Source organism: Entelurus aequoreus, linkage group LG26 (assembly GCF_033978785.1).
Source record: "Entelurus aequoreus isolate RoL-2023_Sb linkage group LG26, RoL_Eaeq_v1.1, whole genome shotgun sequence".
Taxonomy (NCBI): domain Eukaryota; kingdom Metazoa; phylum Chordata; class Actinopteri; order Syngnathiformes; family Syngnathidae; genus Entelurus; species Entelurus aequoreus.
The window spans coordinates 10,608,015-10,630,933 of NC_084756.1; the positions used below are offsets into that span (position 1 = coordinate 10,608,015).

The 22,919-nt window shown below is 41.1% G+C and overlaps 1 protein-coding gene across 3 annotated transcripts in view; it reads right to left on the bottom strand.

Moving 5' to 3' along the window:
* Nucleotides 1-216: 216 nt before the first annotated feature.
* ppp1r16b (protein phosphatase 1, regulatory subunit 16B) overlaps nt 217-22,919 on the bottom strand; it is a 209,306-nt gene continuing 186,603 nt past the window's right edge. For all 3 annotated transcript variants that reach the window (XM_062038229.1, XM_062038230.1, XM_062038228.1), the window contains exons 10-11: nt 17,264-17,399; nt 217-2,309 (exon numbers count right to left, since the gene is read on the bottom strand). In XM_062038229.1, coding sequence (XP_061894213.1) covers nt 1,884-2,309; nt 17,264-17,399 — 562 coding nt within the window. In that variant the 3' untranslated portion in view covers nt 217-1,883. The remainder of the gene's footprint in view (nt 2,310-17,263; nt 17,400-22,919) is intronic.

Genomic DNA, 22,919 nt, shown 5'->3' on the forward strand with positions numbered 1-22,919 from the left:
CTCGCCATCGACTGACACACCCTTCACCATCGACTGACACACCCTCCACCATTGACTGACACACCCTCCACCATCGACTGCTAGCTCGCCATCGACTGACACACCCTCCACCATCTACTGCTAGCTCGCCATCGACTGACACACCCTTCACCATCGACTGACACACCCTCCACCATTGACTGACACACCCTCCACCATCGACTGCTAGCTCGCCATCGACTGACACACCCTCCACCATCGACTGACACACCCTCCACCATCGACTGACACACCCTCCGCCATCGACTGACACACCCTACGCCATCGACTGCTAGCTTGCCATCGACTGACACACCCTCCGCCATCGACTGACACACCCTTCACCATCGACTGACACACCCTCCACCATCTACTGCTAGCTCGCCATCGACTGACACACCCTTCACCATCGACTGACACACCCTCCACCATCGACTGACACACCCTCCACCATCGACTGCTAGCTCGCCATCGACTGACACACCCTCCACCATCGACTGACACACCCTCCACCATCGACTGACACACCCTTCACCATCGACTGACACACCCTCCGCCATCGACTGCTAGCTTGCCATCGACTGACACACCCTCCACTATCGACTGACAAACCATCCGCCATCAACTGACACACCCTCCGCCATCGACTGACACACCCTCCGCCATCGACTGCTAGCTTGCCATCGACTGACACACCCTCCGCCATCGACTGACACACCCTTCACCATCGACTGACACACCCTCCACCATCCACTGCTAGCTCGCCATCGACTGACACACCCTTCACCATCGACTGACACACCCTCCACCATCGACTGACACACCCTCCACCATCGACTGCTAGCTCGCCATCGACTGACACACCCTCCACCATCGACTGACACACCCTCCACCATCGACTGACACACCCTTCACCATCGACTGACACACCCTCCACCATCTACTGTTAGCTCGCCATCGACTGACACACCCTTCACCATCGACTGACACACCCTCCACCATCGACTGACACACCCTCCACCATCGACTGACACACCCTCCACCATCGACTGACACACCCTCCACCATCGACTGACACACCCTTCACCATCGACTGACACACCCTCCACCATCTACTGTTAGCTCGCCATCGACTGACACACCCTTCACCATCGACTGACACACCCTCCGCCATCGACTGACACACCCTTCACCATCGACTGACACACCCTCCACCATCTACTGCTAGCTCGCCATCGACTGACACACCCTTCACCATCGACTGACACACCCTCCACCATCGACTGCTAGCTCGCCATCGACTGACACACCCTCCACCATCGACTGACACACCCTCCACCATCGACTGACACACCCTCCACCATCGACTGACACACCCTCCACCATCTACTGTTAGCTCGCCATCGACTGACACACCCTTCACCATCGACTGACACACCCTCCACCATGGACTGACACACCCTCCACCATGGACTGACACACCCTCCACCATGGACTGACACACCCTCCACCATGGACTGACACACCCTCCACCATGGACTGACACACCCTCCACCATCCACCGCTAGCTCACCATGCACGCAATGGTCACCCCTGCCTTAAAGCCTTGTCCAGCTCTTTACTGACATCTACTATTCATGTTGAAGTAACCTTTACTCGGACTGAATATGGCCTCCAGAGTTGGGTGATCAGCCCGGCATCGGCCCTGAACACAACCTATTGGTCAATGGGTAGTTGAGACGATTATGTCCACACGCAGAGAAAAGGTGTGAACGCAGCCTTAGTGAGTGAGTGACAGTTTAGAGACACATTCATGCATTCACCTTCTCTCCTGTGCAAACACCTCCTTTCACCTGACGAGGGCGCTATGATACACAGCAGCAGGTGCGTGACTTGGGCTGCTCCTCTTCTAGTGGCTGCCTCAGTCTGAGGAGGGGCGGGTCGCCGCTGGCCGGCGTGTAGAAAACGGCGTTGCCGTTGGACGACACCAGAGGCATGCGGGGGTCATCCGAGTGGGCTTTGGCGTCGCCGAAGGAGTCCGTGGACCCGTTGTAAAGGTGGCCGTTCAACAACGGGTGGTTCAAAATTTTGGCCGCCGCCCTCTGTTTCTTCAGCTCGGACAGAGTCTGAGGTCTCTCGCCGGGCCCCTTTTCGCCTGGGAGCGTGGCGGGGGGCTGTGGCCCCGTGCACGACCACGTGGCCATGATGCCGTTTGGTTTGGTGCCGCCTTCTTTGAGGATGGCGGGCAGCTGGGGCTGCTTGAGGACTTCTACAACTTCTACAGGCATCACCTAGACATTGAAAAGAGTCACAACTTTTTAGTTGTTGAACTTAGTCGTGGTCAAAAGTGTACATACACTTGTAAAGAACATAATGTCATGGCTGTCTTGAGTTTCCAATCATTTCTACAACTCTTATTTTTTTGTGATAGAGTGATTGGAGCACATACTTGTTGGTCACAAAAAACATTCATGAAGTTTGCTTCTTTTATGAATTTATTATGGGTCTACTGAAAATGTGAGCAAATGTGCTGGGTCAAAAGTATACATACAGCAATGTTAATATTTGCTTACATGTCCCTTGGCAAGTTTCACTGCAATAAGGCGCTTTTGGTAGCCATCCACAAGCTTCTGGTTGAATTTTTGACCACTCCTCTTGACAAAATTGGTGCAGTTCAGCTAAATGTGTTGGTTTTCTGACATGGACTTGTTTCTTCAGCATTGTCCACACGTTTAAGTCAGGACTTTGGGAAGGCCATACTAAAACCTTAATTGTATTCCTTTACCACTTTTGACATGTGTTTGGGGTCATTGTCCTGTTGGAACACCCAACTGTGCCCAAGACCCAACCTCCGGGCTGATGATTTTAGGTTGTCCTGAAGAATTTGGAGAAAATCCTCCTTTTTCATTGTCCCATTTACTCTCTGTAAAGCACCAGTTCCATTGGCAGAAAAAACAGGCCCAAAGCATAATACTACCACCACCATGCTTGACGGTAGTAATGGTGTTCCTGGGGTTTTCTCCTCCAAACATATTGCTGGGTATTGTGGCCAAACAGCACAATTTTTGCTTATTCTGACATCACATGGACAAAGATAAGACCTTCTGGAGGAAAGTTCTGTGGTCAGATGAAACAAACATTGAGCTGTTTAGCCACAATACCCAGCAATATGCTTGGAGGAGAAAAGGTGAGGCCTTTAATCCCAGGAACACCATGCCTACCGTAAAGCATGGTGGTGGTAGTATTATGCTCTGGGCCTATTTTGCTGCTAATTGAACTGGTGCTTTACAGAGAGTGAATGGGACAACCTCCAAATTCTTTAGGACAAGCTAAAATCATCAGCCCGGAGGTTGGGTTTTGGGCGCAGTTGGGTGTTCCAACAGGACAATGACCCCAAACAAACGTCAAAAGTGGTAAAGGAATGGCTAAATCAGGCTAGGATTAAGGTTCTAGAATGGCCTTCCCAAAGTCCTGACTTAAACGTGTGGACAATGCTGAAGAAACAAGTCCATGTCAGAAAACCAACACATTTAGCTAAACTGCACCAGTTTTGTCAAGAGGAGTGGTCAACAATTCAAGCAGAAGCTTGTGGATGGCTACCAAAAGCGCCTTATTGCAGTGAAACTTGCCAAGGGACATGTAAGCAAATATTAACATTGCTGTATGTATACTTTTTGTTAGGAAACGGTGAGGTGGATCCCAAGGATGCAGAGACGAATTTGTGTTTACAATTGTTCTTCCTTTTATTTGGCGGAAGCACAAGGTAGCAAACAAAGGCGATGGTGGAAAACACAAAACACACCATGTAAAAAACTACTAAGAGGAAAATAAACACACAAAACTAAAAGCGCTAGACAAGGCTAGGAAAAATATACTTCATGAAAGAAGTAAATAGACTAGGTCCAAAATAAAACGCTAGACAAGGTTAGGAATAATACGGGCCAACCTGAGATGAAAAGTATGCGATGAACTAGTGAGTTCTCTTGGCACGACCAACAGGTTGCAAGCAATGGCAAAGTTCCGGCGCTCACCGGTTGTCAGCAGCCTGGTTAAATAAGCTGTTACTAATTACTGTCAGGTGTGTGCTGCTGCCTTGTGTCAGCTGCACTCCATACTGTGAACGAGAGAGAGAGTGAACATGGAGTGCAGACAACAGAAATGAGCAAGGACATTTACAGATTACCACAGTACCCCCCCCTCAACGGACGCCTCCTGGCGGCCTACCTGGCTTGTCTGGGAATCGAACGTAAAATTCCTTGATCAAGTCCTTGTCAATTATAAGCGATCTAGAAATCCATGACCGTTCCTCCGGGCCGTACCCCTCCCAGTCCACCAGGTATTGGAAACCCCTGCCCCTTCTTCTCACATCCAAGATGGTGTTTACTGTATATGCTGGGTGACCCTCAACCAGCCTGGGTGGAGGAGGCGGTACCTCAGGAGGACTGAGCGGGCTGGATGAGACAGGCTTGATGCGGGACACGTGAAAAACAGGATGGCACTTGAGAGATCTAGGGAGATGGAGCTTGACTGCAACACGATTGATGATCTTGGCAATGGGGAATGGTCCAATGAACCTGGGAGCCAGTTTCCTAGATTCGGTGGCCAATGGTAGGTCCCGAGACGATAACCAGACCTTCTGTCCCAACCGGTAGTGTGGGGCTGGTGTGCGATGGCGGTTGGCTAAGAGTTGATTCCTGGCCGATGTTCTTCTTAACGCCGCCCTGGTGTTGCGCCAAGCCTGGTGAGCCCGATGCAGGTGTGCAGTAACTGATGGAACGTCGGCACTGGGTTGGGTAGAAGGAAAAACTGGTGGTTGGAACCCATAGGCGACGTGAAATGGAGACAGGCCGGTGGCGGAGCTAATGAGGGAATTGTGAGCGTATTCGATCCATGGGAGATTCTCAGACCAGGTCGAAGGTTGCTGATGACAAGTGCACCGGATGGCTGCCTCCAAGTCTTGGTTGGTCCGCTCGGTCTGTCCATTGCTCTGAGGGTGGTAGCCGGAGGACAGGCTAGGGGAGGCCCCCAGAGATTTGCAGAATGCCCTCCAGACGGCCGAGGAAAACTGTGGTCCTCTGTCGGATACCACATCAGTGGGGATGCCGTGCAGCCGGAAAGCGTGGAGCACTAATAATTGGGCAGTTTCAAGAGCTGACGGCAGCTTGGAGAGGGCCACGAAGTGGGCCATCTTCGAGAACCGGTCCACAATGGTCAAGACAGTGTCATTACCCTCGGAGGGGGGCAGTCCTGTGACAAAGTCCACAGCTATGTGTGACCACGGGCGGGAGGGGATGGGTAATGGGTGTAACAGTCCTGCTGGAGCCTGGTGGGATGCCTTGTTCCGGGCGCAGATCCGACATGCTGCCACAAACGCCTTCGTATCTGCCAGAATGGATGGCCACCAAAAACGCTGGGAGAGGACAAAACTGGTGCGACGAATACCTGGATGGCAAGCGATCTTCGACCCATGTGCCCAATCCAGAACGCTGGAACGGAGCCGAGGAACCACAAACAACCGACCTGGTGGGCAGCCCCGAGGAGATGTGTCCGACTTCAGGGCCTCCAAGACTTGCCGCTCGATGTCCCACTGGAGTCCCCCAATGACGTGGGTATGGGGAACAATTGGTTCATGTGAAGAATTCTCAAAGGACGAAGAGTAGACACGGGACAGGGCATCGGGCTTCCCATTCTGAGAACCAGGTCGGAACGTGATGATAAAGTTAAAACGGGTCAGAAATAGTTGCCACCTGGCCTGGCGGGGGTTCAGTCTCTGTGCGGTCCTTAAGTAGGACAGGTTCTTGTGGTCTGTGTAGATGATGAATGGTTGCTCCGCCCCTTCCAGCCAATGTCTCCACTCCTGAAGGGCCAAAATGACCGCCAGAAGCTCCCTGTTGCCAATGTCATAATTTCTCTCAGCAGGGGATAGGCGACGAGAGAAGAAAGCACAGGGGTGCAACTTCTGGTCGGTGGTGGATTGCTGGGAGAGTACGGCCCCTACACCTGAATCAGAAGCGTCCACCTCAACAAAAAATTGGAGAGAACGGTCAGGGTAACACAGAACAGGAGCCGAAGTAAACAATCTTTTCAGCCTCAAGAACGCGGAATTGGCTTCGGGTGTCCATTCAAACGGAACCTTAGTAGAGGTTAGCCTCGTAAGTGGCTCAGCGACGCGACTAAAATTACGAATAAATCGCCTATAAAAATTAGAGAAGCCCAAGAATCTCTGAAGGTGCTTCTTGGAAACCGGAGTGGGCCAATCTACTACTGCTTTTACCTTAGCGGGATCCGGTCTGAGTCTACCCTCCTCAATGATAAAACCTAAGAATGGAATGGAGGATGAGTGAAACTCGCATTTTTCTGCCTTGACGAACAGTTTGTTCTCGAGCAATCGTTGAAGGACTAACCGAACCTGCTGCACATGTTCGTCAAATGTTGATGAATAAATTAATATATCGTCCAAGTAAACAAAGAGAAAACGACCTGTCATGTCCCGAAAAATGTCATTAATGAAGGCCTGAAAAACGCCAGGTGCATTAGTAAGTCCAAAAGGCATGACAAGATACTCAAAATGTCCGAGAGGAGTGTTGAATGCGGTCTTCCATTCATCCCCCTCTCGGATGCGAACTAGATGGTAAGCGTTACGTAGATCGAGTTTAGTAAAAAACCTAGCTGATTGTAATGGAGTAAAAGCAGAATCAAGGAGTGGTAGAGGATACTTATTCTTGATAGTAATCTGATTAAGAGTGCGGTAGTCTATACAAGGCCGTAGGGACTTGTCCTTCTTTTCGACAAAAAAAAATCCAGCGGCTACAGGTGCGGTCGAAGGGCGAATGAGGCCAGCAGCTATAGATGTGTTTATGTATTCTTCTAGTGCTTTGAGTTCGGTGTTAGACACCTTGTACAAACGGGTCGATGGTAACGCCGCCCCGGCTAGCAAATCAATGCCACAATCGTAGGGTCGGTGGGGGGGAAGTGAGAGTGCTTTATCCTTGCTAAACACCGCCCTTAAGTCATGGTAGTGCTTGGGCACGTTTGTCAAGTCTATGTTCTCTATAACAGCGGTAGGTGGCGGTGTATGAGATCCTGCTGCGGAACGAAGACAATGTGTGTGGCAGGTTACACTCCAATTAATAATGGCCGAACGAGGCCAGTCTATGTGCGGGTTATGCTTATGTAACCAGGTTAACCCTAGAATGACGGGCGCGGACCGTGATGGCACAACAAGAAAAATTATTTTCTCACAATGATTACCAGACAAGCGCAGGTTGAGTGGGAGTGTCTGGTGGGTTATGCTGGCTAATAGGCGCCCATCAAGAGAATACACCCTCTTGGGCACATACAGTTTGACAACAGGAATCTTATGGAGTCTCATGAACTCAAAATCCAAAAAGTTATCATCTGCTCCTGAGTCAATGAGAGCGCAAATGTCTATTTGTTGGTTAGACCAAGAAAGAGTACCTTTTAGCTGCATTCTGCCTGCGGCCAACGAAGGAGAACGGCGACCTCTGGTGGACGTGTCCTCTGGCGAGTGAGGGCGCACTCGTGGCCGTGCGGCGGGGCGCGGCAGTTCTTTGCAGCGGGAGATGAGATGATCAGCGGCCCCACAGTATAGGCAGAGTTGGAGGCGAACGCGACGTTCCCTCTCGGCGGTGGTGAGTCGGCGGCCTCCCAGTTGCATCGGCTCATCTATCTGCCATGAAGGGGAGGTGTCTTCGAGTTGCTCCGTCTTGCAGATGGCAGGTCTAGCTGGCGCTGATTGGCTGCTAGGTGGGGCTTGTCTTCCTAGTCGATCCCTCCTCTCCTCCAATAGGCGGAAGTCGATTTGCACCGCCAGCTCGATGAGATCATCCAGATTCGACGGGAGTGACAGCGGGATCATCATGTGACGAATCTCGTCCGCGAGACCCAGGAAGAAAGCGTCCAACAGCGCTGAGGGACCCCAGTCACAATCGGCCGCCATGGTAAGGAACTCGATCGCGTAATCCGCGACCCGTCGTGAACCCTGTTGCAGCCGGAAAAGGGATCTCGCTGCCTCTCTACCTGGGAGTCGTCGTTGGAAGATTTGCTTCAAGGATTTGGAAAAGTTCGCGTATGTGGAGCTGGAGGTGGTCTGGCGGTTCCATTCGGCAGTCGCCCAGGTGCCAGCACGGCCAGACAGGTGAGAGATGACAAACGCTACCTTAGCCCGCTCAGAGGTGAATGCGGAAGCGTTTAGCTCGAAATGAAGTTCACACTGCGTCAGGAATTGTCTTACGTCTTCCCTTTCCCCGGAAAAACGTTCGGGTCGGGATAGCCGTATGTTGCCGGTACTTGCGGGTTGTGTAGGTTGGGTGGATGCCTGGTCAGGCACAGTGGTCGAGGTGGGTATGACGGTGGCTAGCAGCGTGTTGACTCGCTCCAACATGGCGTCTTGACGCTCCGACATCCCCTGTAGACCTCGGCTCAGGTGGTCGAGCTGGTCCCCCTGCTGGTTGATCCGTTGAGCATGGCCTTGAAATGCTCTTTTCCAGGAGTCTGTCTCTGCGGGTTCCATGGTATGGCCGGAACTTTCTGTTAGGAAACGGTGAGGTGGATCCCAAGGATGCAGAGACGAATTTGTGTTTACAATTGTTCTTCCTTTTATTTGGCGGAAGCACAAGGTAGCAAACAAAGGCGATGGTGGAAAACACAAAACACACCATGTAAAAAACTACTAAGAGGAAAATAAACACACAAAACTAAAAGCGCTAGACAAGGCTAGGAAAAATATACTTCATGAAAGAAGTAAATAGACTAGGTCCAAAATAAAACGCTAGACAAGGCTAGGAATAATACGGGCCAACCTGAGATGAAAAGTATGCGATGAACTAGTGAGTTCTCGTGGCACGACCAACAGGTTGCAAGCAATGGCAAAGTTCCGGCGCTCACCGGTTGTCAGCAGCCTGGTTAAATAAGCTGTTACTAATTACTGTCAGGTGTGTGCTGCTGCCTTGTGTCAGCTGCACTCCATACTGTGAACGAGAGAGAGAGTGAACATGGAGTGCAGACAACAGAAATGAGCAAGGACATTTACAGATTACCACACTTTTGACCCAGCACATTTGCTCACATTTTCAGTAGACCCATAATACATTCATAAAAGAAGCAAACTTCATGAATGTTTTTTGTGACCAACAAGTATGTGCTCCAATCACTCTATCACAAAAAAATAAGAGTTGTAGAAAGTATTGGAAACTAAAGACAGCCATGACATTATGTTCTTTACAAGTGTATGTCAACTTTTGACCGCGACTGTATATTCTTCTTTTTTATATATTCGAAGTGGAAAAACATGGCAGGTGTCTAACAATGCAGCTAGTTGGAGTACATTATTAAATCCCTCTAAAACCAACGATACTACATCTACATCTCCTGACCTGAATATTAACCAAGTAATAACAATATTGCTATTATAAGAGCTGACACAGGCATTTTTTTTTAATCACAGAGAGCTGTCTAACTTACGCTGCTATATTGACATACTGAGCCAGTGAGCTGCTGCATGGCCTCTGAGCTGGTGAAAGTAATGATATGTTATAAAACATGCCTTTCCCCTGGATAGTACAAGTTTGTAGTCATAAACTGAGAAGTTGGTTAAACACTGACATCCAACTTAGACCTGCAGATGGCGAGAACAAAAATACATATATATATATATTTATTTTTTTTAAAACGCCAGTTAGATTATGATTAATTTGTCATACAAACAGGAAAATATAATTATCCCATCAGTCAGCAGACATTGTGCAGTAGGTGTTATTATGTTCTTAGTTTGTATATCTTGTTTAGTACTGAGCAATACTGCTATATGATGCCTTATTTACTAAGATCCAAATACCACGCGCAAGACAGCATGTGCAGAAAAAGTGAAAAAGCGTGTATTATGGGTGGGCGTGTTGCATGTGATCTACTAAGACCGCGTGTGCAATTGACAAGTGGAGCAGACCGCCTTATTTGAATGAAGATTTTGTGTGCATACGTGGTTTTTACCACAGAGTCAGACAACAGTTTTTTTAACTCCCTGTCTCACCGCCCCTCGCTCAGCTAGCTAGCTTGCTGCTAAGCTAACGGAGCTAAGCAAGCTTGTAAACAAACTAATTAGTCTGCTGACGTATGCAGTAACATATCGTGTCATTTATCATTCTTTTTATTTTGTCAACTGTGGAGGGAGATGTTGTCAGCGCTGCCTGCAGGAGCAAAGGTCACCGCCTCTGTCCATGGTGCTGAGGACAGAGCACCATCGGACGGGGGCGTGGCAGTGCTGACGGCGAGACACAGCTGGCGGGTGATTCGATTTCACAGGTGGTACGTGTTAATCTAATCATCTGTTGTCTTTAACAGTAAGCGGCCGGGAGCAGGAGGGGAGAGAGGATACGGACGTGACCGAAAGGTCGCGTTCTGCTGGAGAAAACTTTTGTTAAAAACCTACGTTTATTAAAACCTTGTTAAAACCTGCACGCTTGGCTCCTGTGCCGTGTTTGACAGTGGAGCTTCTAGGAGGCAACTTCCACATCAACATTATGTTATGTTTGATACTTTACATTAGTTTTGGGAGATACCACACATTTAGATATCGATCCAATACCAAGTAGTTACAGGATCACACATTGGTCATATTCAAAGTCCTCAGGTGTCCAGGGACGCATTTCCTGAGTTAAAAAAATGAAAAAAGATTTTGTGACGATAAAAAATATTGATGGAATCATAGTAGTATCGAGTAGATACGCTATTGTACTTGGTATCATTACAGTGGATGTCAGGTGTAGAGCCACCCATGGCGTTAGTTTACATTGTGATGCCGGGGTGAGCTACGGTATCCTCCTACGGTGTGTAGTGAAGCATTTTTAGCTATTCCTCGTCCTCCAGTGATAATGGTACATGATTTAGAAGTAGCTAAAACAATGGATGTTAGCCGCTAACTAGCAAGCCATGTCTTAAAACACCTCTTCCTGAGGGCGGTTCAGTGTTATAACTTCACCTTTATCTTTAGTTTTTAAGCCAAAATGCGTCCGTTCTCCCTTTTCTGTCTACACACTGTGTCTGCTTGTAAGTACTCTGTGTGTGTGTGTGCACTGCCGAACATGCTCCTCCGCTCGTAAAACCAGCAATGTTACGACGTGACGACGCGCCGTCATGCCCGGGAACCGGTACTTTTCAAACAGAGTATAGTACTGTTTTTGATTTATTAGTACGGCGATGCTATACTAGTAGATACCGTACAACCCTATTGGCAAATGTCATATCTCCAGCAGGTGAGAACCCTTACGTGGTGTCATGAAGTCTTAACATGATGGACTTCATGACACCACATTATGCTGAGGTGAGCAATATAGATGCTTGTTATAAAACACTTGATTGGTTGCTGAGCAGGACAAACTTTTTATGTTACGGCAACAATAAAGAGCCATAGTTGTGCTATTTTGTTTTATAGCCGTCCTCCGGAGGTGCTCCTTTTATCTGGCGGCTGGGCGAAGGTGACCCGAAGGAAAATAGCTTGAGTCGAGAGCTGACAGAGAGCATTCGAAGGCAGCAGAAAATCTCATTATGTCCTTTCTGCCACTAATAATAGTCTCTGACTATGTCTTGTGTCCTCTTTTATAGTGTAGATAGAAACATTCATAATAACATGTAATATATACGTGATGTAAGTATATATATGTCATGTAGTAACATTCATAATAACATGTAATATATACATGATGTAAGTATATATATGTCATGTAGTAACATTCATAATAACATGTAATATATACATGATGTAAGTATATATATAATGTAGTAACATTCATAATAACATGTAATATATACATGATGTAAGTATATATGTCATGTAGTAACATTCATAATAACATGTAATATATACATGATGTAAGTATATATATAATGTAGTAACATTCATAATAACATGTAATATATACGTGATGTAAGTATATATGTAATGTAGTAACATTCATAATAACATGTAATATATACATGATGTAAGTATATATGTCATGTAGTAACATTCATAATAACATGTAATATATACATGATGTAAGTGTATATATAATGTAGTAACATTCATAATAACATGTAATATATACATGATGTAAGTATATATGTCATGTAGTAACATTCATAATAACATGTAATATATACATGATGTAAGTGTATATATAATGTAGTAACATTCATAATAACATGTAATATATACATGATGTAAGTATATATGTCATGTAGTAACATTCATAACATGTAATATATACATGATGTAAGTATATATGTCATGTAGTAACATTCATAATAACATGTAATATATACATGATGTAAGTATATATATAATGTAGTAACATTCATAATAACATGTAATATATACATGATGTAAGTATATATGTCATGTAGCAACATTCATAATAACATGTAATATATACATGATGTAAGTATATATGTCATGTAGCAACATTCATAATAACATGTAATATATACATGATGTAAGTATATATGTCATGTAGCAACATTCATACTAACATGTAATATATACATGATGTAAGTATATATGTCATGTAGCAACATTCATAATAACATGTAATATATACATGATGTAAGTATATATGTCATGTAGCAACATTCATAATAACATGTAATATATACATGATGTAAGTGTATATGTCATGTAGTAACATTCATAATAACATGTAATATATACATGATGTAAGTATATATATAATGTAGTAACATTCATAATAACATGTAATATATACATGATGTAAGTATATATGTCATGTAGTAACATTCATAATAACATGTAATATATACATGATGTAAGTATATATGTCATGTAGTAACATTCATAATAACATGTAATATATACATGATGTAAGTATATATGTCATGTAGTAACATTCATAATAACATGTAATATATACATGATGTAAGTATATATATAATGTAGTAACATTCATAATAACATGTAATATATACATGATGTAAGTATATATGTCATGTAGTAACATTCATAATAACATGTAATATATAAATGATGTAAGTATATATGTCATGTAGTAACATTCATAATAACATGTAATATATACATGATGTAAGTATATATGTCATGTAGTAACATTCATAATAACATGTAATATATACATGATGTAAGTATATATGTCATGTAGTAACATTCATAATAACATGTAATATATACATGATGTAAGTGTATATATAATGTAGTAACATTCATAATAACATGTAATATATACATGATGTAAGTATATATGTCATGTAGTAACATTCATAATAACATGTAATATATACATGATGTAAGTATATATGTCATGTAGTAACATTCATAATAACATGTAATATATACATGATGTAAGTATATATATAATGTAGTAACATTCATAATAACATGTAATATATACATGATGTAAGTATATATGTCATGTAGTAACATTCATAATAACATGTAATATATACATGATGTAAGTATATATGTCATGTAGTAACATTCATAATAACATGTAATATATACATGATGTAAGTATATATGTCATGTAGTAACATTCATAATAACATGTAATATATACATGATGTAAGTATATATATAATGTAGTAACATTCATAATAACATGTAATATATACATGATGTAAGTATATATGTCATGTAGTAACATTCATAATAACATGTAATATATACATGATGTAAGTATATATGTCATGTAGTAACATTCATAATAACATGTAATATATACATGATGTAAGTATATATGTCATGTAGTAACATTCATAATAACATGTAATATATACATGATGTAAGTATATATGTCATGTAGTAACAGGTACATTTATTGTAACATGTCATATTTACGTATTTTGCTTTAACGTTCACAACTATCACTAATCATGGCAGACTTCATAAGAGACAACAAATACTTTTTTAAGACATGATGATCTACAACAGAGCTAGGCAAAATAGGGGCTGCGGGCCACATGCGGCTCGTTAAGATTTTCAATCTGGCCCGCCGAACGTTCTACATTTTTTTAGACCTTTAACATCAAAAGTGTATTTGCCATTATGATGTGCAGTGCTGTTTTTAAATGACCGTAAGTCTTGCACTATAGAAAGTATTTCAATGCTTGAAATCTGCACTTTTGGGTGTCTTTTCGAGTCTTTTTTGCCATCTCCGCGTCTGAGTTCGAAGTCAAAGTTGACCAACTTATCGGCTAATGGCAGCAAATTTGTACTATCCAGGTGAGAGCCATAATTTATAATCGAGAATTAACTTGCACCAACTCAGAGGCGACGCAGCAGCTCACCGGCTTATTATGTCAATATAGCAGCATAAGCTCGTTAGCTCTAAGGCAGGGGTGTCAAACTTGTTTTCATTGAGGGCCACACCGCAGTCATGGCTGCCAATAGAGGGCCACTTGTAGCAGTAAATAATAAAACAATTTTATCTATGAATTTAAATATTAAAACATTTTTTTACATAAAGATTTTAAAAAATCTGTAGATTTCACCACTGTTTTTTACAGAAAAAAACTGTCAGCTTACTGTAAAATATACAGTGTTATTATTATTATTTTTACAACATATTACTGTAAATAGAAATACATTAATGCTGTTTAATTTTATTTTGGCAACTCAGCTGCCAGTTTTTTACCATCATAAAATGTGGTACCAAAAAATCATCAACCGTGGATTTTACAGTAAAAAAACAACAAAAAAGTGACAGCTCGGTCAACAGACGTTTACTGTAAAAAAACAAACATTGGTTGTTTTTTTAACTCCCTAAAATGTTACAGTAAAAACCTATTGGTCATTTTTATAGTGTACAATTTGATGGATAACTTGCTCCGAAATCATAAGTTAAGCAGATATTTAAGTACTTATTTGGATTTTGACCAAAAAAGTTAGATAATATAATATCTGCTGCAATATTAGACGCAATTTTTTTCCCTATCAAAACTAGAAAAAAAAAAACTAAAACCTTAAGTAAGAAAATAAGAAAGTAAAGAAAGAAAATATAAGGTTGATATTGACACATATTATTCCCAGGCTTTTGCGGGCCATATAAAATGAGGTGGATGTGATCACGGCGCGGCCAAAAATAGATTGTCTGTGTTTGCGCTTATAATGACAATATTGCTAATACTTGGTTAATATTCAGGTCAGGAGATGTAAATGTAGTATTGTTGGCACTTTTGCATGTTTTTTAGAGTGCTTTATGGGCGTAATAATGTAATTCAGTGTTTTTCAACCACTGTACCGTGAGATACAGTCTGGTGTGCCGTGGGACATTATGTAATTTCCCCTATTTGGGTTAAAAATATTTTTTGCAAACCAGTAATTATAATCGGCAAATAATGTGCCATTGTTGAGGGTCTGTGCTGTCCAGAGTTCGGCAGAGTAACCATGTTATTTTCCTCAATATCAGTAGGTGGAAGCTGGTAGCTAAATTCTTTGTAGATGTCGGGAACAGGTCGTGTAAGACGACGATGGTTTGTCGTTGTCACAATATGCAGACGACAGCGGGAGGCAGTGTGCAGGTAAAAAGGTATCTAATGCTTAAACCAAAAATAAACAAAAGGTGAGTGCCCCTAAGAAAAGGCATTGAAGCTTAGGGAAGGCTATGCAGAACGAAACTAAAACTGAACTGGCGACAAAGTAAACAAAAACAGAATGCTGGACGACAGCAAAGACTTACAGCCTGTGGAGCAGCAGATGGCGTCCACAATGTACATCCGTACATGACATGACAATCAACATTGGGCCCCATTCAGCAATAAGTTCCTAACTTTTCCTCTTATCATTCTTCCTAAGTGATTTCCTAAAAGGAGTAATTCAAATTCAGGACGTGTTCTTAAACGGCCAAATTGCTCCCACCTGCTGTTCTTAAGTTGCTGAATGCCAAAATGTTAGCGCGTGCGTGTCTATTATAATTTGCATATAAACACGCCCTTATTTCCCCAATATGCATACGTAAACACCCTTAATTCCATAATTTGCGTAGGTAAACGCCCTTAACTCCCCATATAAGGGCACAATTCCGGCGGAAAAGCCGAACATCAAACACACGGAGAAAACACAAACAGATTACAGAAGACACATTCGTATTATCCCCACGGGGGAAATGCATAATGTCAAAACGTACCTTTAAGAAAGGAGGGACTGCTGAGGATAGTCTAAAGCAGGGGTGTCAAACTCATTTTAGATGGGGGGCCACTTTGAGAAAATCTACTCCCAAGTGGGCCGGACTGGTAAAATCACGGCACGATAACTTAAAAATAAAGACAACTTCAGATTGTTTTCTTAGTTTAAAAATAGAACAAGCACTTTCTGAAAATGTACAAATCATAATGTTGTTGTTGTTTTTTTTACACTTACATATTGTGGTTAATAGTATTCTATCCTTATTTGTCGTTATTTATAATTTCTGAATAAATGATGTGATAATGTTCATCAGTCAACTAATTGGTGTTAATTTTCAATTTATCAAGATAAAAAATGTATATCAAAATCAAATTACAGGATGTTATTTATGTAGTTTGCTCATTTTTCTCGACTGATGTACTGACATCATGTGGTTTATTTTGTACATATGTAGCATCATCTAGAAAGATACAAAGAATTGCTATTGCGACATCCAGTGGACACATTTAGAACAGCTGTTTCTTTCATTCAAAAATTTCAGGTACATTTTTATACTTGGCAAACTCATCCCGCGGGCCGGATAAAACCTGTTCGCGGGCCTGATCCGGCCCTCGGGCCGTACGTTTGACACCACTGGTCTAAAGCGTTTAAATAAATATTTGTCAAATTCGGGCAAATAGGTCTACATGGTCGTGAAATATGCGCTCCCTCCCCAGGGCACGATCTGCGGCATCTTGCAGTAGCAGCAAGATGTTGGGCTTTTAAAGAGTCACCAATCACTAAATCAACGCCCCGTAATTGATGATGGTGTGTGTGTGTGCGCACGTAAGTATTTAGAAATGTCTATATATAGCTCATTTTGCTATATGTCCATCCATCCATTTTTTACCGCTTGTCCCGTTCGGGTCTCTATCCATCCATCCATCCATCCATCCATCCATCCATTCATCCATCCACCCCCCCCCCCTCTCTCTCTCTCTCTCTCTCTCTCTCCCTCTCTATCTATCTGTCTGTCTGTCTGTGTTCTTGTCTTACATAGGGACTGTAAATTCCCCCAAAAGTGCAAGTTCCCTTTAAGAGCTGAGCATGAAGCACCTGAACGTTCTCCTGCTGGTCTGCTTCCTTCTCCTTGTCCTCCTCCCTCCCTCCCCTCCACACGATGGCCTCGGTCTCGTACTCCTTGCGACAAAGGTTGTGTCTGTCCGACAGGCTGGCTCGCCGCACTACTTTCCTGTGGACGCAGAGGAAAGGGGGGAGTGAGGTGAAAAAAAAGTGTCATTTCATGCCAAGAAATACGGGATTCAGATGTAAAGAAAATAGTACTTTTTCAGTAGCTGCTTCAAAACAGCCACGCATTCCCGTCATCGAGCATCTCGCCAAGTTTATAACAACAATAGTGCTCCCGTTACATTAAGGCCATGTCTACACTAAGTCGTTAAACCCCTTAAACAAATAATTATTAGCCTAAGCCCCGTTTCAGCCACACTAAACTATCATTTAAGGTCCCCCCTCCTCGGACAAATTTTTACACGAGTAAGTGCGCCGTGTATTTCTTGAATCTCCGGCTCTTAGCTTTGTATGGACTCATTGATCGTTTACAAACTGAGTTCGGAGAGGAAGTGACGCCAGAAAGACCGCGCCACAGCCAGCTTCATAATAAAGCCATTTCGTAACTCGGAGCTAACCACTGGAAATATGGAGGCGAGTCATCCAGACATGCCCGTGTTTCTCCTTCTTCTACATGTAAATGGTAAATGGTAAATGGTTGTACTTGTATAGCGCTTTTCTACCCCTTTTTAAGGAGCCCAAAGCGCTTTGACAGTATATCCACATTCACCCATCCACATACACATTCACACACTGATGGCGGGAGCTGCCATGCAAGGCGCTAACCAGGACCCATCAGGAGCAAGGGTGAAGTGTCTTGCCCAAGGACACAACGGACATGACTAGGATGGTAGAAGGTGGGGATTGAACCAGTAACCCTCAGATTGCTGGCACGGCCACTCTCCCAACTTCGCCACGCCGTCCCACGTGTACAGACGCTTGTGGAAATCACACATGAATACCTTAAGAGAAAGCCATTGCAGCTATTTGGGATACAACACTTCGCAGACGGCAAGAGAACTTTCCAATGTCCAGGTCAGCTGTGATTCTACTTAGCGAAAAACTTCGTCCATTTGTCGAAGGAGAGACAACGAGAATGCGAGCTCCCGTGGATGTGATAAAAAAGGTAGCGTGTACTTTGTATTACCTGGCCGTCGAGGGAAGACTACGGAAAATGGCGAATGCTTTTAGACTGGCAAAGCAGACTGTATCAGTTATTGTCCGCCATGTATGTCGCGGACTCAAAGTCTAGGTCCAGAGTATATGAAGTCACCAAAAAGGAATGTACAATGAAGGTGAAGGCAAAAGAGTGAGGAGTGTCCTGACCAGATATCTAGATCCCTAGTTTGATTGATGTAAAATGTTCTTTATCACATTGTTTACGTGTCTAATAAAGATTTGATTAATTTATGATGTCTCAGGTGTGATTCACTACAATAGGGCCCCACAGCACACTGGACTCCAGTTAATTGAAATACCACAACACTGGATATTGTTCAGATAAGTTACATTTAAGAACTTGCACACAAAGCAACACTGGAGGTGACTATGACGTGCGCATTTTCCGCGCATGTGTACTAAATCGCATTGCGCCGGTGGACGGAGGAGGGAGGGGGTCTTAAACGGTGGCATTGTTGTGTGTGGACACGGATAAGGTTAGGTGGAATTTATCCTGGATAACGTTATCCGGCTTAGTGTAAACGGGGCCTAAGGATCTTTAACCAACAGTAGAATCAGTCATTGAAAACAGCAGAGATAGGGCAATCTCGCCATTTGGAGGATCTTTGACAACTTCTTTTTTTTGTAATATGTAGTATTTTATGATACAATTTTAGAATTCTAAAACGCTTCTATTTTTAATGTGACATAAACTCCCACATCAATGACCAAATTCATGAACAGTTTTCTTTCTATGTCCATCTAATCAGAAAAATTGAATAATTGTCTCACTTGTTCACAACCAAGGGTGATATAATAATGTACAAAGTTGTAGTCCTCCTTTATTTGTGTACTAAACAATCTTAAATATGAACACCTAGTCTAGTGTTTCCTAGCGCCCCCTACAAATAGCCGTGTCTCAGCGGTGGTCTGTATGGGCCGCAGTTGTAATACACTTTTACACCACTGGTGGCAGGGGTCCCCAAACTTTTTGACTCCGGGGCCGCATTGGGGTAAAACAATTTGGCTGGGGGCCGTGCTATACATATATATACATATATATATATATATATATATATATATATATATATATATATATATATATATATATATATATATATATATATATATTTAAAAATGGTTCCCTATATATATATATATATATATATATATATATATATATATATACATATATATATATATATATATATATGTATATATATATATATATATATATATATATATATATATATATATATATATATATATGTATATATATATATATATATATACATATATATATATATATTTATTTATATATATATATTTATTTATATATATATATATATATATATTTATATATATATATATATATATATATATATATATATATATATATATATATATATAAATATATATATAAATATATATATATATATATATAAATATATATATATATATATATATAAATATATATATATATATATATATATATATATATATATATATATATATATGTAAATGTGTGTGTGTATATATGTATATATATATATATATATATATATATATATATATATACATATATATATATATATATATATATATATATATATATATTATATGTAGATGTGTGTGTGTGTATATATGTATATGTATATGTAAATGTGTATATATGTGTGTGTATATATGTATATGTCTATGTATATGTCCATGTATATATATACTGTATGTATATGTGTATATATGTATTTATATATGTATATGTGTATATATGTGTATATATGTATATATATGTATATGTGTATATATGTATCTGTGTCTATATGTGTGTATATATGTGTATATATATGTATATGTGTCTATATGTGTGTGTGTGTATATATATATATATATATATATATATATATATATATATATATATATATATATATATATATATATATATATATATATATATATATATATATATATATATATGTATTCATACATATATATTCCTCGCGCACTAATTGACTTAAAGAGCGCACTTGCTGCATGTCACGTTATCGATGGTAAAATGCATTTTTAGACAAAATGATTTGCCTGAGTGGCTAGGAGACGGTAGAAAATGGACTAGTAAGGACAAATTTTAAAAAACTTGGGACTTCCTGCGGGCCGGATTTTGGATGCTGGGGGGCCGTATCCGGCCCGCGGGCTGTATTTTGGGGACCCTTGTCATGAAAATCAGTAGTTTTTTAAATGGCAAACAATATGACTAATGTGGTGAAACTATATTTGTATTTGCACTTAAATTGTATTGACTTGATTTATTTCAGAAACATATACAGGCTTAGTACACCTTTTCCATGGCCAAATTCAAGCACTTTTTAAGGACTTTGAAGATACATTTTCCAGTGTTTCTAGTACCATTCAAAAGGCGAAAACCAGTGTGAGTCAATCCATAGCCTTGTTGTTTGAGGTCACTAAATGCTGTCTGTAGGAAAAATACGGAAAATCTGCGAAAAAACCTAAGCCTAACATTGAACCAGCAGTTATCATTAACTGGCATAGAAAATGAAGCAGTGTTTCTGTAGACCAGGGGTCACCAACCTTTTTGAAACCAAGGGCTACTTCTTGGGTACTGATTAATGCGAAGGGCTACCAGTTAGATACACACTTAAATAAATTGCCGGAAGTAGCCAATTTGCTCAATTTACCTTTAACTCTGTTATTATTAATAATTAATGATATTTATCTTTGTGGAAACACTGATCATCTTAATGATTTCTCACAATAAATATGTATAGAAACAGATAAATATCAATATGCAACACTTTATTTTTATATTTTCTCTAAGTGCACATTTTTTAAATTGAACATTTTCAAATTATCACTTCTAAGACAGTCTTGTGAAATCACAATATCCCATTTTAACTAGCTAGCCACTAACATTTTTTAACAAATCATGAATTACTTTTCACCATGTTTGTACAAATAATAACTCATGTAAAATACAAAAGTAAACTCTCAAATTTTTAAATCATGTCACACTTTGAACTGGACACCAAATCTGTCATCTGTTTCTTTGTCAGTTAGTGGGAAGCCTGGCATTGCATGCTCTTAACTAGTGTGTTGTACTCTGGTGTGTAACTTGACACTGCAACTCTGAGTGAGTCTTGCAGATGTGCATCAGTGAGGCGTGTTCTGTGTTTGTTCTTGATGAAGTTCATGTCAGAAAAGGCTGATTCACAAAGATAAGATTTTTCCTCATTGTTTGCGGAACCTTCTTAATCTTATTTTCACAGCAATCTGGCCTTAAGCTTAATTATGATAAATGTAAAATGTTAAGGATCGGAAATCTAAAGGGAACGTCCTTTCGAATGGAATGCAAAGTGCCTGTTTTGTGGACAGATGGACCAGTTAACATACTTGGTGTTGTTGTCCCAGAAAATCTGGAAGATCTAGGCTCAGTAAATTATGATAATCGACTAAGAAAGCTGGACAAAATTATGCAATTATGGAAAGGGAAATCCCTAACCTTGTATGGTAAAATGTCTATTGCCAACACGTTAATTATTCCTCAATTTATTTATTTGTTTTTGTCATTACCAGCTCCATCACAAAACTTTTTTAAGATTTATGAGCGGAGGGTCTTCGATTTTGTCTGGAACGGCAAACCAGAAACGATTAAAAGAAAGGTTTTGTACAAAGAGTATGAATATGGGGGCCTGAAACTTCTCAACCTTGAAGCTATGTGTCTGTCTTTAAAAGCATCAATTGTTCCAAAGATGTATTTAAACATTGAGTGGTACACAAATGTCCTGTTGGACAAAAAACATGTACTGTATCAAAAGAAATGTTATCCTTTTTTACAAGTGATCCCCTCCCAGAGGGTCTGCTGGGAAACATGGCGAGGTTCATAAAGGAAACAATCCACTCATAGTGGTGTTTTCAATTTTATGTGCCAGAAAAAAGAGACAATATTTTGCAGCAGTTAATATGGATGAACTCTAATATTGTAATAGATGGAAAGCCTTTCTTTTGGAAAAATATGTTTGAAAGAGGAATCATTTTTGTCAATGATATTATCAATGAGAATGGTAAAATTATGAAGTATGATGAATTTAGAGCTATGTATGGTGATGCTTGCTCAAGCTTTTCATTTTATCAACTAACTGGAGTAATTGGGAAAAGATGGAAACAAATAATTAATTATGGAACTACTAAATTATTAGTTTGTAAACCTCTAATAAGAAATTCTAGTTGGCAAAAAGGAACTAAAATAAATAGAAAAATATATAATTTTTATTTAATAAAGAAATCTTTGAAGGCTGCCTCATACAACACAAATGGAAAATGGGAGGACTTTTTTGACTGCCCGTTGCCATGGGATGCCATATTCAAACTAATCTATAAAACCACTATCCATGTGCAAAATCGTTATTTTCAAATTAAAATGATTTATAACTTCTTACCCAGAGGGAAAATGTTAAAATTATGGAATATG